The 13785-nt window shown below is 35.7% G+C and overlaps 1 protein-coding gene across 1 annotated transcript in view; it reads right to left on the minus strand.

Annotated features, from left to right (window-relative positions):
* The window catches only part of dnah5l (dynein, axonemal, heavy chain 5 like), an 83410-nt gene that overhangs the window by 13278 nt on the left and 56347 nt on the right, over positions 1–13785 (minus strand). Inside the window, exons 58-68 of the mRNA XM_056450848.1 lie at positions 11845–12125; positions 11542–11757; positions 8776–8943; positions 8532–8636; positions 7176–7289; positions 6866–7042; positions 5927–6121; positions 5643–5798; positions 5392–5574; positions 3701–3871; positions 2996–3374 (exon numbers count right to left, since the gene is read on the minus strand). Of these exons, the coding sequence (XP_056306823.1) occupies positions 2996–3374; positions 3701–3871; positions 5392–5574; positions 5643–5798; positions 5927–6121; positions 6866–7042; positions 7176–7289; positions 8532–8636; positions 8776–8943; positions 11542–11757; positions 11845–12125 (2145 nt within the window). The remainder of the gene's footprint in view (positions 1–2995; positions 3375–3700; positions 3872–5391; positions 5575–5642; positions 5799–5926; positions 6122–6865; positions 7043–7175; positions 7290–8531; positions 8637–8775; positions 8944–11541; positions 11758–11844; positions 12126–13785) is intronic.

Here is a 13785-nt window from a genome sequence, read left to right on the forward strand (position 1 = left end):
TTCAAATATATGTTGAATTATATTAGACATAATTATATATACAGTACTGTGCAAAAGCTTTAGACACCCAGTTCCATTTGTTGTTCTAGTGAGGATATAATGACATTATAAATTGCTTTTCATTCTATTTATTAAAATGCAACCAGAAAATACAGTTTCTAGTTGGATTTTTTTGGGTTCAATTATTTAAGAAAGAGTTAAAGAAGAATGGAAGAGTGAATGAAAAATACTGGAGTATCTGTCTTGGGTGATCTGTATTTCTGCCAGAGCTGTTGTCAACATTGCCTGAATTAATGGGATTGTGAATGCTGAAAAGTTCAGAAAGGTCTTAATTCGTCATGTAATTCCTACTAATACAATACAATACAGAACAATATTTATTTATAATGCACATTTAAAAACAACCAAAGTTGACTAAAGTGCTGTACATAGGAGCACTAAAGACAGAGAAGAAAGCAGAATATAAAAGAAACATTTAACAAATGAAAGCAATAAAACTGTGATCAAGGAGCATTGTGAGGGAAAAAAAACAAACGTAAACACAGAAATGGAGGGGGAAAGTCTAATGTAAATTAGTGTTCCAGAGTTTAGGACCAGCAACAGCAAACGCTCAATCACCTCGTGTTTTGAGGTTCACCTCGTTTTTCGTGTTCTAGGCACGGTGAGGAAATTGAGATGATAAGATCTCAATAATTGGGCTGCACGGTGGCGCAGTGGGTAGCTCGTTCGCCTCACAGCAAGATGGTCGCTGGTTCGGCTGGGTCAGTTGGCATTTCTGTGTGGAGTTTGCATGTTCTCCCCATGTTTCGGGTGGGTCTAGGTGAATTGGGTTGGCTAAATTGTCCGTAGTGTATGTGTGTGAATGAGTGTGTATGGGTGTTTCCCAGTGATGAGTTGCAGCTGGAAGGGCATCCGCTGCGTAAAACATATGCTGGATAAGTTGGCGGTTCATTCTGCTGTGCCAGATTAATAAAGGGACTAAGCAGAAAAGAAAATTAATGAATGAAGCTCTAAATGAAGGAGAGGGGGTATACGGACAGAACAAGTCAGTAAGGTACTGAGGAGCAAGACTATTGACGGCTTTGTAAACAAATAATACAATTTTAAAATCAATTCGGTGTTCAATGGGTAACCAGTGACATGCAGCTAAAATAGGAGTTACTGACTCATACTTGCGGGTGACAGAAAGTAGTCTAGCAGCCGCAATTTGTACCAGCTGCAGACGAAAGATTGAAGACTGAAAAATACCATGATAGAGGGAGTTACAGTAATCCAGACAACTTGTTATGAAGGCATGAATCACTGAAAATTTCTATGGGATGAAAATGGCTTGACTTTAGACAGTTGTCTTAGGTGGTAAAAGCAGGATTTTACAACTGTACTGTTTGTCAAATTTTAAGTTTTCATCAAACATAACACCGAGATTTCTTGCACACTGGGTAATATGTGGGGACATTTAACAGAAATTTTCTTCATGCCCTTTCCACTGCACATGACAAGCGACAGACCGGAATTCTTTCATTTCCAATGGAGACTAGTCCGGGAGCTCCGATCATCTCCATATGCGGAAAATTCAGATCTGATTTGAACGGCAGATTCGTTTAAATAATTGAACTCCTGTGACTAGACTGTAAGCGACGGGCCGACCGGATGTGATGTATTCCAGTGTTGTCCAATCTGAACTGTGCACGCGAGATGAGAAATAGGAGTTTTTCGTTTGATTCAGAAAAAAATCTTTATTAAAAAAACATTTCTATTTATAATTGAGTAATAAAAATATCATTTTTAAATGATGTCTCCACCTTCCCTCCAAAATTTTTAGTGGTCTATGAGTTTTCTAGTATTTATTCATTCAACCACGGTAAACACATGGAGAGTAAAGGCTCTTGCTTTTGCACTACTTTATATCGAACACTGCGAGAACAGCTTCTCTCCCATGGTGCGCGTCAAAACAGTAATTCTGTGCGACTGCCACAAGGGGGCGTATTCCGACAGTCATGTCCAAATGTGCAGTGGAAGGGCAGCTTAAGAGCCAAAATTAAAGCTAATCAAGCCAGGAGTGGTTGTAAGCCATTTACAACTTTTTGTTGTAAAGGAAGATAGATCTGAGTGTCACCTGCATATAGATGGAAGGAAATTTTATATGGATTGAAAATGTAAGCCACGGGGAGCATATACAGGGTGGACAATACAGGCCCAAGGATTGAAAGCACCTAATTTGTAATAGTTTTATTGTTTTTAGCATGATAATGATCCAAAACACACTGCTAATGTAATGAATTCATATTTGGAGAGAAAAACTGCTGATGAAACAAAGACAGTCATGAAATGGCCTCCACACAGTCCAGACCTGAATGTTATATAGAGTATGTATAGGCAATATAATAGGCAGTATGTTGTTGCTAGTCTTTTGATTCCAAAAGAAATTTTGCTCTGAATATTTTGTACATTCATTCATTTTCCTTCAGCTTAGTCCTTTTGTTTATCAGGGCCGCATATTATTCCAGCATATTCCAATAACTATTCCAGCATATGTTTTACACAGCGGATGCCCTTCCAGCTACAACCCAGAACTGGGAAATAACCATACATCTCACACTGACACACGCACTCATACACTACGTCCAATTTAGTTAATCTAATGTCTTTAGACTGTGGGGGAAACCGAGACTGTGGGGGAGCGACCTTCTTGCTGTGAGGCGACAGTGCATTTAGATTTTAGAATTGTGCAATAGTCTTAGGCTCCAAAAGCTGGTGGTGACCAAAGATTTTCACACAGTATGTGTCTATAAATATTTATAAATGGACATTTTTGCATATTATTTTGAAATTTATGTTGAATATATGACATATATGTGATATCCAAATAAGAACTTGTATGTCATGTACTGTACTGTAATCTGCATATATTGCCATATATCACATTTCTATATGGGAATTGTGCAGTTGATTGAACATATCAGCCTTAAAATGAGTCTAAAAACTTGGTCCAAACCTTTGATGAAGGTCTGCAACTCGTTGTGGGAAATATTTTTGGTCTGCAGGTCTATTTTCAAAGCCAGAAGCAGGGTGAAAAGGAACTTGTGATCTTCATAGAGCCCTCGAGCTGTGTAGCGAAACACTTCGAAAGTGAGGAACTCCATGATGTTTTCAAGTCTTTTGGCTGTAACCTGAGACTTCGGCGACTTCTCCATCGACATGTCAAAGATGCCCAGGAACTGGCGGAGGGAGGTTTGGTACATCACATTGACCAGACTCATCTCCACAATCAGGAAATACAGGATGCTCCCCCTGGTGGCCACTGGACGATACTCCTCTCGAGCGTGGTTGATGTTGATTTCTGTCTCTGCAGCAACTGTCAGCTTTTGACTCACCTAGAGTTTAAAACAGACTCCATTTCATATAATAAAGATGGAGGCTACATTTTTAAAGAAGATATACCAATATTACAGCTGGCTCAGTTTAAAAATGAAGGACGATACATGTTAAATGTAACTTTATTTACTTTTTTTCTTCTTTGCATAATTTAATGAAATATGATATGAGGGTATAACTTATCTATTTTAGCGGAATACAGTATATGATTTAAATACGACTTGCATATGTACAAAATCTAATTATATATTGTTGTGATTTTTTCTTCTTTTTAATTTGCATTGTTGAAATTTTATATAAAACAAAATAAAAATAAAGGACGAACCTCCTGTGCTGTAGTCTTTGTGACTTTGAGCACTTCGATTAGAGACTCGTCCTCGACTAGAGAGCCTTGAATGCTGGTCAGCCTGTACAGAAGATTGCTCTCCAACTCCTGCATCTTCCTCTTGTTTGATGTCACTTCCTCCAAGAGCTTCACACGTTCAGCCTCCATTTCCTTAATTGAAAAATAATTTGGTCCAAATATTATGCTGGTTTTAATATGTAAATAGTATAAAAGTATTGTAATTAGTGCTGGGCAAAGATTAGTCCTGATTAATCGCATCCAAAATAAAAGGGTAAGACTTTACAATAAGGTTGTATTAGATAATGTTAGTTGATGCATGTACTAACATGAACAAACAATGCAAAATGCATTTATTATAGTATTTGTTCATTTTAGTTAACGTTAGTTAATAAAAATAGTCATTTATTGTTAGTTTGTTAACTCACGATGCATTAACTAATGTTTACAAAAATGTATTTGGACGTTATTAATGCATTAGTAAATGTTGAATTATGATTAATAAAGTGTTGTTCATTATTAGTTCATGTTAGTAAATACATTAACTAATTAAACTTTATTGTAAAGTGTGACCAATAAGAGTTTGTTTTGACGTAATATATGTGTGAATTTTAAATGTTTATTATGTATATGTGATACATACATAAAAACAAAACTACACAAAAGAAGATTTTTATATAATTTGTATCATTCATATATATATATATATATATATATATATATATATATATATATATATATATATGATATATATATATAATTTTATATCTAAATATAAACATTGTCTCAAATATATGCATGCATGTGAGCATTTATATAAGATAATATACACAGTACAGACACATATTTTATGTAAAAACAAATTTTTATTTTGGATGCAATTAATCATGATTAATCTTTGCCCAGCACCAATTATAATACTATGTTAATATACTATGTTAATATTATAAACCTGTTTCTAAGACCAGGGTTAACAACAAACCAGGCAGCTAAATTAAACTAAAATGAAAAATTTTTGCTATTTTTCATTTTAGTTTAATTTAGCTGCCTGGTCAAAAAAAGGGCCAAAAAAAAGGTAAAATCACTAAAATTAAAAAAAAAAACTTTCTAAATATACCTAAAATATATAATATTATGTAAATAAATTAGACCTCAATGTATCGCCAGGAGCCAGAAGTATTAATTTCAACCCAGGTTCATTCTGATTACGTACTCCTATATACATTTCTGGAGACAGTAAATTACGTCCCAGGAGGTACGTTTTTTTGCAGTTTTTGTTTTCGTGAATCCACCAGAGGCCGCTGTGTACGCTTTTTGAGATCTCAGATTTCTCTCACAAGTGCCATTTGCACCTGCTGTTCTCATGTTAACCCACCAGAGTCCGCTGTCATCTGACTGACTTGCTGACAAACCAACCGACCGCTTTATAATTCGGGATCTCCCGAAATGTATATAGGGCTACGTTCTCAGAATGAGCCTGTGTTGATTAATTTTGTTTAGCACATCTAAAAAAAAAAATTTTAATGCTGGTAGTTATTGAATTTCATTTTTCAAGAATCACCAAGGAAGTTCCACTGAAAAAGTAAGTTACTTAAATGTTGGATTGCCTGATGGTGAGTAAATTGATTGAAATGTATCATTTTTGGTTGAACTATCCATTTAAGTACACTTACCTTTTTTTCTATGAGAATGACTCTGCCAAGCAACTGGTCTTCTAAGCCCTTCATAGTGACAGTAAAATCCACCACTCCTGTCTTTGCGTTGATCTCGGGACTGTACGCAGGATTGGCCAGTTTAGTTGTAATGTACAGAGTAAAAGTCTCCATCACGTCTACTTCTTTGTCTCCAACTTTAACCTAATGTGAAAAACAGAGACAGTGTTACATAAAGTTGAGATCAACTCTATACTCTATAAGTTACATACTTTGGAGGTTTTTCCAGTCTTTATGAAGTTCTTCTCCAGAATGTTATCCAGCACTGGATCAAGCTCTTCCCCAACATCCTCTAAGAGCAAAGGCTTGCCCTGGGACAGACAGTCTTCCAGGTGAGTTCGAAAATATTTGTGGTTAAGAGATGTTACCTGGTAGCAAAAAAAAAGACAGTTGTCTGCTAAACGAACAGGCAAAGCCCATAAAGCGTTTCTAGAGTTAGGCTGAAAATGTTGTCATGTAAATGTAAATGTCATGTAAAAGGATATGCAAATCATACCTGTAGGTCATTACTCTGTTCACGGTTCTTGATCCAGATCTTGCCTTGGCCCTGTGGATCAATCAGCAGAGGATAACGAGATGCTTTCGTCACGATGATGCCGTTCTGAATGGACAGGTCATCATTGGGGAGGCCCTGCAGGTTCCATTCTCCTATAGTGGCGTTATCCACCAGCATATTGATCAAATTCAGGTTCTGCGGGGAAAACCATTGTATACGATTTAAAAACAAGGAATAATAAATTTTGGTAACACTTCACATGAAGGGGTGTTCATAAGACTGTTATGAAATTTTTATAATCATGACACATATCATGAATGTGAATGAGATTATTTGCACGCTTATGACAACTGTTATTAAGTGTCATTTGCTCCGTTATATAATTTTAAATGCAAAGATGACATTGTTTATCATGTCACCTTGACATTACCAAGACAAAATTACTTGTCATAAATCTGTCATAAACATAATTGTCATGAAGGCATTATAACTGCATCATAAATATTTTTTCTGATCACTTTTTTTCAGTGGAACAAACTGTTTTTGTCATTAAAATGTAAAAAAAGGTAAGAAAAAGGTTAAAAAAATATTAATGACTCCTATAAAATTCATGACATATTTATAATGGCTTCATGACAATCAAGTCTTTTGATAGATTTATGACAAGTTTTGTAATCTTGGTAATGTCAAGTTGTCATGACAAAGACAAAAAAAGTTTGTGTAGTATTTGTTTAAATCAAGTTGCCATAACTAACAAAGTCATCTGTGCATTCAAAATGTCATAACTGAGCAAATGACACTTAATGACATTTGTTATAGGCATGCATAAATTCTCATTTACATTTTAATTTATAATTTTAAAGGATTCATAAAAGGTTTCTTATGAACACCCTCTTCAAGTACTGTGTTACCCTGATTTTGATGTTGAAATGAACAAACCTCGCTGTAAGGAATGTGCCTGCTGTCCATCTCTTTCTTCCACTGTTGCATGAGAAGAGTTCTATACTCTTGGTTGAAAGGTCCAGAGTAGGACAGAAATCCAGTGGCGAGTAGCACGTCACCGACCATATCTTTGATTTGCCTCTCAAACTGAGCACTACTCTCTGTCCAGCGAATCTAAGACAAACACGTATGCACATACACAGTTCTCCTGTTTGGATTATTTATATATAATTTAAATATTGCAGTGAACGTGCAGTGCAAGCTCTTTTTAATTGTACTTTATAGGCAAAAAGAAGGAATTTGAAACCTTTTCTCCACCAAGTCCATCTATAAGTGCCACAGCATTGGACATTTTTTTTTTGCATGCCTCGGCATCATCCAGCAGGTCTTGCTTCTCCTTCATGGCAGCATCATACATCGCCTGTGTAAATGTGTGCATTTACATCCATTTAAGAGGTTTGAAGAACTTGAATTTCACAATTACACATCCAAATTCAGTCACAGATTCACAGATGCTATATATATATATATATAAATAAAAATATTGAAGTCAGAATTATTAGCCCCCTGAATTATTAGCACCTTGTTTATCCCCCCCCCCTAATTTCTGTTTAATGGAGAGAAGACTTTTAATAACCTAGAATAGATTTTAATAACTCATTTCTAATAACTGATTTCTTTTATCTTTGCCATGATGACAGTAAATAATATTTGACTAGATATTTTTCAAGACCCTTCTATACAGCTTAAAGTGACATTTAAAGGCTTAACTAGGTTAATTAGGTTAACTAGGCAGATTAGGGTAATTAGGCAAGTTATTGTATAACGATGGTTTGTTCTGTAGACTATCGAAAAAATAAGGGGCTAATAATTTTGACCTTAAAATGTCTTTTAATAAATTAAAAACTGCTTTAATTCTAGCCGAAATAAAACAAATCAGACTTTCTCCAGAAGAAAAAATATTATCAGAGATACTGTGAAAATGTCCTTGCTCTGTTAAACATCATTTAGGAAATATTAACAAAAAGAAAAATGCAAAGGGGGCTAATAATTCTGACTTTAACTATATATATATATATATATATATATATATATATATATATATATATATATATATATATATATATATATATATATATATATATATATATATATATATATAATAAAAATATGACTTATGAAACTGTCCACTGTTGTGGATTAGAAAATCATGAAGATTAATAGTTTCTACATTTTCTTTTTTTAATAGAACTGGTTCTTGATTTCCCAGCCCTAATTATATTTATGTGACCCTTGAGCACAAAACCTTAAGTTGCACAGGTAATATTTGTGGTAATACCCAAAAATATATTGTATGGGTAAAAATTATTGATTTGTTTTGCCAAAAACTGTTGGAATGTTAAGTAAAAAAAAAAAAAGATCACTTGCCATGGATGTATTAGTAAATGTCCAACTGTAAATATACTAAAACTAATTTAAAACTAATAAAAGTAATATGCATTGCTGAGAGCAAGTTGAAAGCAAATTTCTCAATATTGCTTCAGATTCCAGACTTTGAAATCCATTTTTTCTCAGCCAAACATTGTTCTATCCTAAAATCTATCAGTGGAAAGCTTTTTTATTCATTTATGATTTCATTTAAAAATTGACACTTATATCACACCTGAGCATCGTCCAGCTCCTTCTGCTTAGCATCCAGCTGTTCCTGGGCTCTTGATAGTTCATCCTGTGCTACAGTCAAACGAGCCTCTTGAAGCTTCAAATTAGCCTGTGATACAAATAATCCATTTTTAAGATATCAACTATGGCATGAAAAAGTATTTGTCAGCCTTGATGAGCACAAGAGACCTCTATTTCATAATTACATACTACAGAAAGACTTGTGAAGCTAATGAATATGACATCACCTTTAAGGGCAGAACTTCCTTATTGATGCCAAAGAATTCCACCATCGCTTCAGTCCAGGAACAGAGACCTGCCACATTACCACATGTTCTTTTAGCTGTTTCTAGGTTATAGTCTTCCATCGCCAGATATGGAGAGAGCAGCTCAACCACCTCCTCTGTAATAGTGTCCTTAAAACAGAAATGTCAAAGAAAATGTCATTGTGAAAATTATATCATGCAGTCTAAATCAATAGTGACTTAAAATGTAATCATTTTGACTGAAATTTAAAGGTTAAATGAGGTCACACAGAGATTAGAATGTTTAATCTTTGCTTTATTTCTGTCCTACTATTGATTCCACTGAGATTGTGCTAACTATCTGACTTTGACTGCTGCTGTGTAACTGTGTCATACTGGCCTATGGCTGCTCTAAACTTGGATCATTACCGGGACACCATAATCCTGTTTACAAAGTCTGAACAGATGCATGCTCTAGCATCCACTGACCCACAACCCAGAGGGCACTCCGTCAGTGATAATAGGAGTGGCAGAAAGCCTATATTATAATGTGCAGTGTATAAATATATATATGGGGGTTTCCATTTGAACAGCTAAAGAGCTCAAATGGCCATCACCAAATAATCATGGAGATCCATGTAGATCAACTGTTCTAAACCAAAGGCCCTCAAAAGGTTTAGACAAATAAGACAAATAAAAAGTCAAGGGCTATTTTGGGTTATCCGTCTGGATTTGGCCTACCCAAATTCAAAAGCTTCCAAAATCCACATGCAGACGTGTAAATGCAAAAGTTTGGTAAAATTTTTAAGAAAATCCTTTGAATTTTCATTAAATAAGATTGAAAGTGATTAAAATAATTGTATATGTTGTCTGTGTAATAATAAACCTCTCCAAAAAAGTGCCACTCTTTTTTTTTGTAAACTCAAATTTGAAAGTGTACCTTTTAGGTTCTGTGTGGTCTAGGTTGCTATAATTAGTTTTGGTGGTTTCTGGGCCTTTGGCAGTTTCTGCTGCTGAAAAACATCCCCACAGCATGATGCTGCCACCACCATGCTTCACTGTAGGGATGGTGTAAGCCTGGTGATGAGCGGTGCCTGGTTTTCTCCAACCGTAACGCCTGGCATTCACTCCAAAGAGTTCAATTTTAGTCTCATCAAACCAGAGAATTTTGTTTCTTATGGTCTGAGAGTCCTTCAGGTGCCTTTTGGCAAATTCCAGGTGGGGAGTGGCTTCCGTCTGGCCACTCTACCATCCAAGCCTGATTGGTGAATTGCTGCTCAGATGGTTGTCCTTCTGCAAGGTTCTCCTCTTTCCACAGAACAACACTGGAGCTCAGACAGTGACCATCGGGTTATTGATCACCTTCCTGACTAAGGCCCTTCTCCCCCGATCACTCAGCTTAGATGGCCGGTCAGCTCTAGGAAGAGTCCCGGTGGTTCCAAACATCTTCCACTTACAGATGATGGAGGTCACTGTGCTCATTGGAACTTTCAGAGCAGCAGAAAATTTTCTGTAACCTTTCCCAGCCTTGTCCCTCATGACAATCCTGTCACTTAGGTCTACAGACAATTCCTTTGTCTTCATGCTTGGTTTGTGCTTTGACATGCACTGTCAATCCTGTGACCTTATATAGACAGGTGTATGCCTTTTCAAATCATGTCCAATCAACTGAATTTACCACAGGTGAACTCCAATTAAGCTCTCGAGAATGATCAGTGGAAACAGAGTGTACCTGAGCTCAATTTAAATAAAGTAATTTAATCCATATTGGAATAAGGCTGTAACATAAAAATGTAGAAAAAGTGAAGCGCTTTGAATACTTTCCGGATGCACTGTAAACCTAAATGTATCATTTTCATTGGTTTAAACTATTCTTCACATTAGGAGTATCAAAACCTATTATTTCTTGAGGCACTGCAATGCAGACGCTTATGATTCCATATCAGTTTATTAATGGATCATAACCATAATAAAAACACTCCAACTACTTACAAGCAGTGAATTTTGACAGTTTCCTTCTTTGAGTTTGCTGGGACAGACTTTCACTAAGGTACAGTAGAACCCAGAAGTCCCTATTTCACTGCTAAGAAGGAAATGAAAGCTGTAAAGCTCCATCTCTCTCCCGTTCTCTCTCACTGTGGACTCTGTTTGTAAGGTAATATTTCCTCTCCTCCTGGCCGTTACAGTGATACTTGTGGATGCAGGCACAAGCGCATCTGCAGAGCAAGTTTTATCCAATGAGTGTATCATGGATCAGCTGATCAATGCAGCTGTTCTTCAGTGTCCAAGTCACTGCTCGGTGAACAGCGCTGATAGTTAGAGCCAATCACAGTTATTTCTGATGAGCGCATGAACACGAAGGCATAAACGCATAATAAGTGTTTAAGAACTCGCTCAATTGTGTTCAAAAAGTAACAGGTTTATAATTTAATTTTGTGTATTTGCTCTAAATGCTCAAGTAGTTTTCTGTACTTGTGCTTGAGTCTTGTTTTATAATTCAAAAGCGTGTTTTTATTGAGCAGGTATATTAAAGACACAGCTCAAATATCTGACTGCTTGTATTAAAAGACAAAAGTATATTCTTGTGATGTGAAGTAAAATGAAAACATTGGATAGGAAGTATCATCAATGCACTGAGATATCAAATTGAATCGATTCGATGACATGATAATCGTAACCAGACCAAACCATGAGGCCAGTGTAGGATCACACCCCTACTTCTATTAGATGCAAAATAAGGGTTTGATCAGCACCACAGTGTTGTCTGACCTTGTTGAAGTTGAGCAGCATGCTAAGGAACCCAGAATTATTCATCAGTTTCAGAGCTTCAGCCCATGAAGGTTTCACACAGGGCCTCTCAGGGTCCATGGTGACCCCATCCACCCGCCGCTGAAACAGCAGCAGCACACAGTCCATGATCCGCATGATCAGATGTGGAGGCTTTCCTAATTTACGCACTGTTGCAATATCTGCAGGCTTGATGGTCTACAAACAACAGAAGAGATACGATTAACTAAATGTAAATAAAGTCTTCAAGTCAACATGAGATACTATTCAGAGTTCTCCATCTACCTTTAACGCCGCCTCGGATGCTTCTAATGCTGGTTTGGCTGCCTCAAGTTTGGACTCGGCCACCTTCTTGTCCCCTTCGATCTCATCCACGATAGCTTGGGCTTTATCTTTCACCTTCTGGACCTGGGCCTTCACCTTCTCTGCAGCTTGTGCCTTGGCAGTGACCTCCTGCAGAACCTCACCAGCTTTCTGTTTAGCCACCTCCAACACCTTCTCCTTCTCTCTCAGCTCCACACGAAGCTCATTTACTGACAGTTCAGCCTCCATGAGTCGCTCCAGACCTTTGGATGAGATATTAAAGGCTGGATTTAAACAGACGCTTTAGTGCCACATTGCATCACAACACTATTTATAGACATATATAAACTTATTTAACAACATGCTTAGTTTACATTTCAATTTGCACATGATGTAGCAATACGTACAATATTGTGAATATAGTAATATCCCTGTTAATATGCAGTTATGGACAGTTTGGGATTCAGCCTTAAACAGTAAAATAACATTTGTTCTTTATATTGTAATATTGTACAAATTGGTTTCCCATAATAGTTTTTCATGACAAAAAGGCACACATTTAAATTTACAGAATAAAGAATCAAAATATTCTTACGAAACTATTGCTTTTAAAACATTATTTTATCATTAGTTCAATATTATTTAAGTTCTTTAAGTACATTAAGTATTTATTGTCCTTTCATTTATTATGAATCATTTATTTCATTTATTATTTATTATTACATTTTTACACTGAAAGAAATAATAAAATATTCACATTTATCAACTTTTCAAATTAATCAACAAGTACTCTTACACAAACAAAATAAAATAATATTTTTAAAAAAGTGTGTATGTATGTATGTATGTATGTATGTATGTATGTATGTATATATGTATGTATATAAATGATGACAAACCAGGTGATTTTGTGAACAGTTTAAGATTATAAGGCTAAACGTCATGGAATGCCATTAGTCTACAGAGATTTCCCAGTATTTCTCTGTTGCAATAGGGAGATCACAAATAATTAACCTAGAAAAAGCCAGATTACTATGGTATAAATATATACAGCACTACAAAATACAAGAGATAGACCGACTTGGAATGTCACTTACCTGTTCTGTATTGATTTGTTCAGCTGTAGTTTGAAATGTATGCTGAAATTTTTTTTTTTCTCCCCTAAGGACTTATTATGCGGTCTCTGTCGCCATTTTGTGACGGAACATCAACCGTCTTTGCTCTGCTCAATATGGCCTTATAAATAAACTGCAAATTGCAATCTAAACAACTACATTCTCGCCTAAATAAGCCTCAAAATACATTATGTCGCCCAACAGCTGCAATTTTTGACAAACTGTGGTCCTCTTCTTGCCACTCATGTGGGCGGAGTAATACACAAGGGTGAGGGTGAAGAGGCTGTAGGAGTGCTGATATTACTGTAATATCTCACAACTATCAGACAATCAGATACGAAAACCAGACAGATAGATATATATATATGGTTGAAGTCAGAATTATTAGCCCCCCTTTGAATTATTACTATTTTTTTTTATATTTCCCAAATGATGTTTAGCAGAGCAAGGACATTTTCACAGTATGTCTGATAATATTTTTTCTTCTGGAGAAAGTCTTACTTGTTTTATTTCGGCTAGAATAAAAGCAGTTTTTAATTTTTTATGAACCATTTTAGGGACAAAATTATTAGCCCCTTTAAGCTCATTTTTTTCGACTGTCTACAGAACAAAGCATCATCATACAATAACTTGCCTAATTACGCTAACCTGCCTAGTTAACTTAAGTAACCTAGTTAAGCCTTTAAATGTCACTTTAAGCTGTATAGAAGTGTCTTGAAAAATATCAAGTCAAATATTATTTACTGTCATCATGGCAAAGATAAAATAAATCAGTTATTAAAACTATTATGTTTAGAAATGTGTTGAA

The sequence above is a fragment of the Danio aesculapii genome, chromosome 24 (genome assembly GCF_903798145.1).
Source record: "Danio aesculapii chromosome 24, fDanAes4.1, whole genome shotgun sequence".
Taxonomy (NCBI): domain Eukaryota; kingdom Metazoa; phylum Chordata; class Actinopteri; order Cypriniformes; family Danionidae; genus Danio; species Danio aesculapii.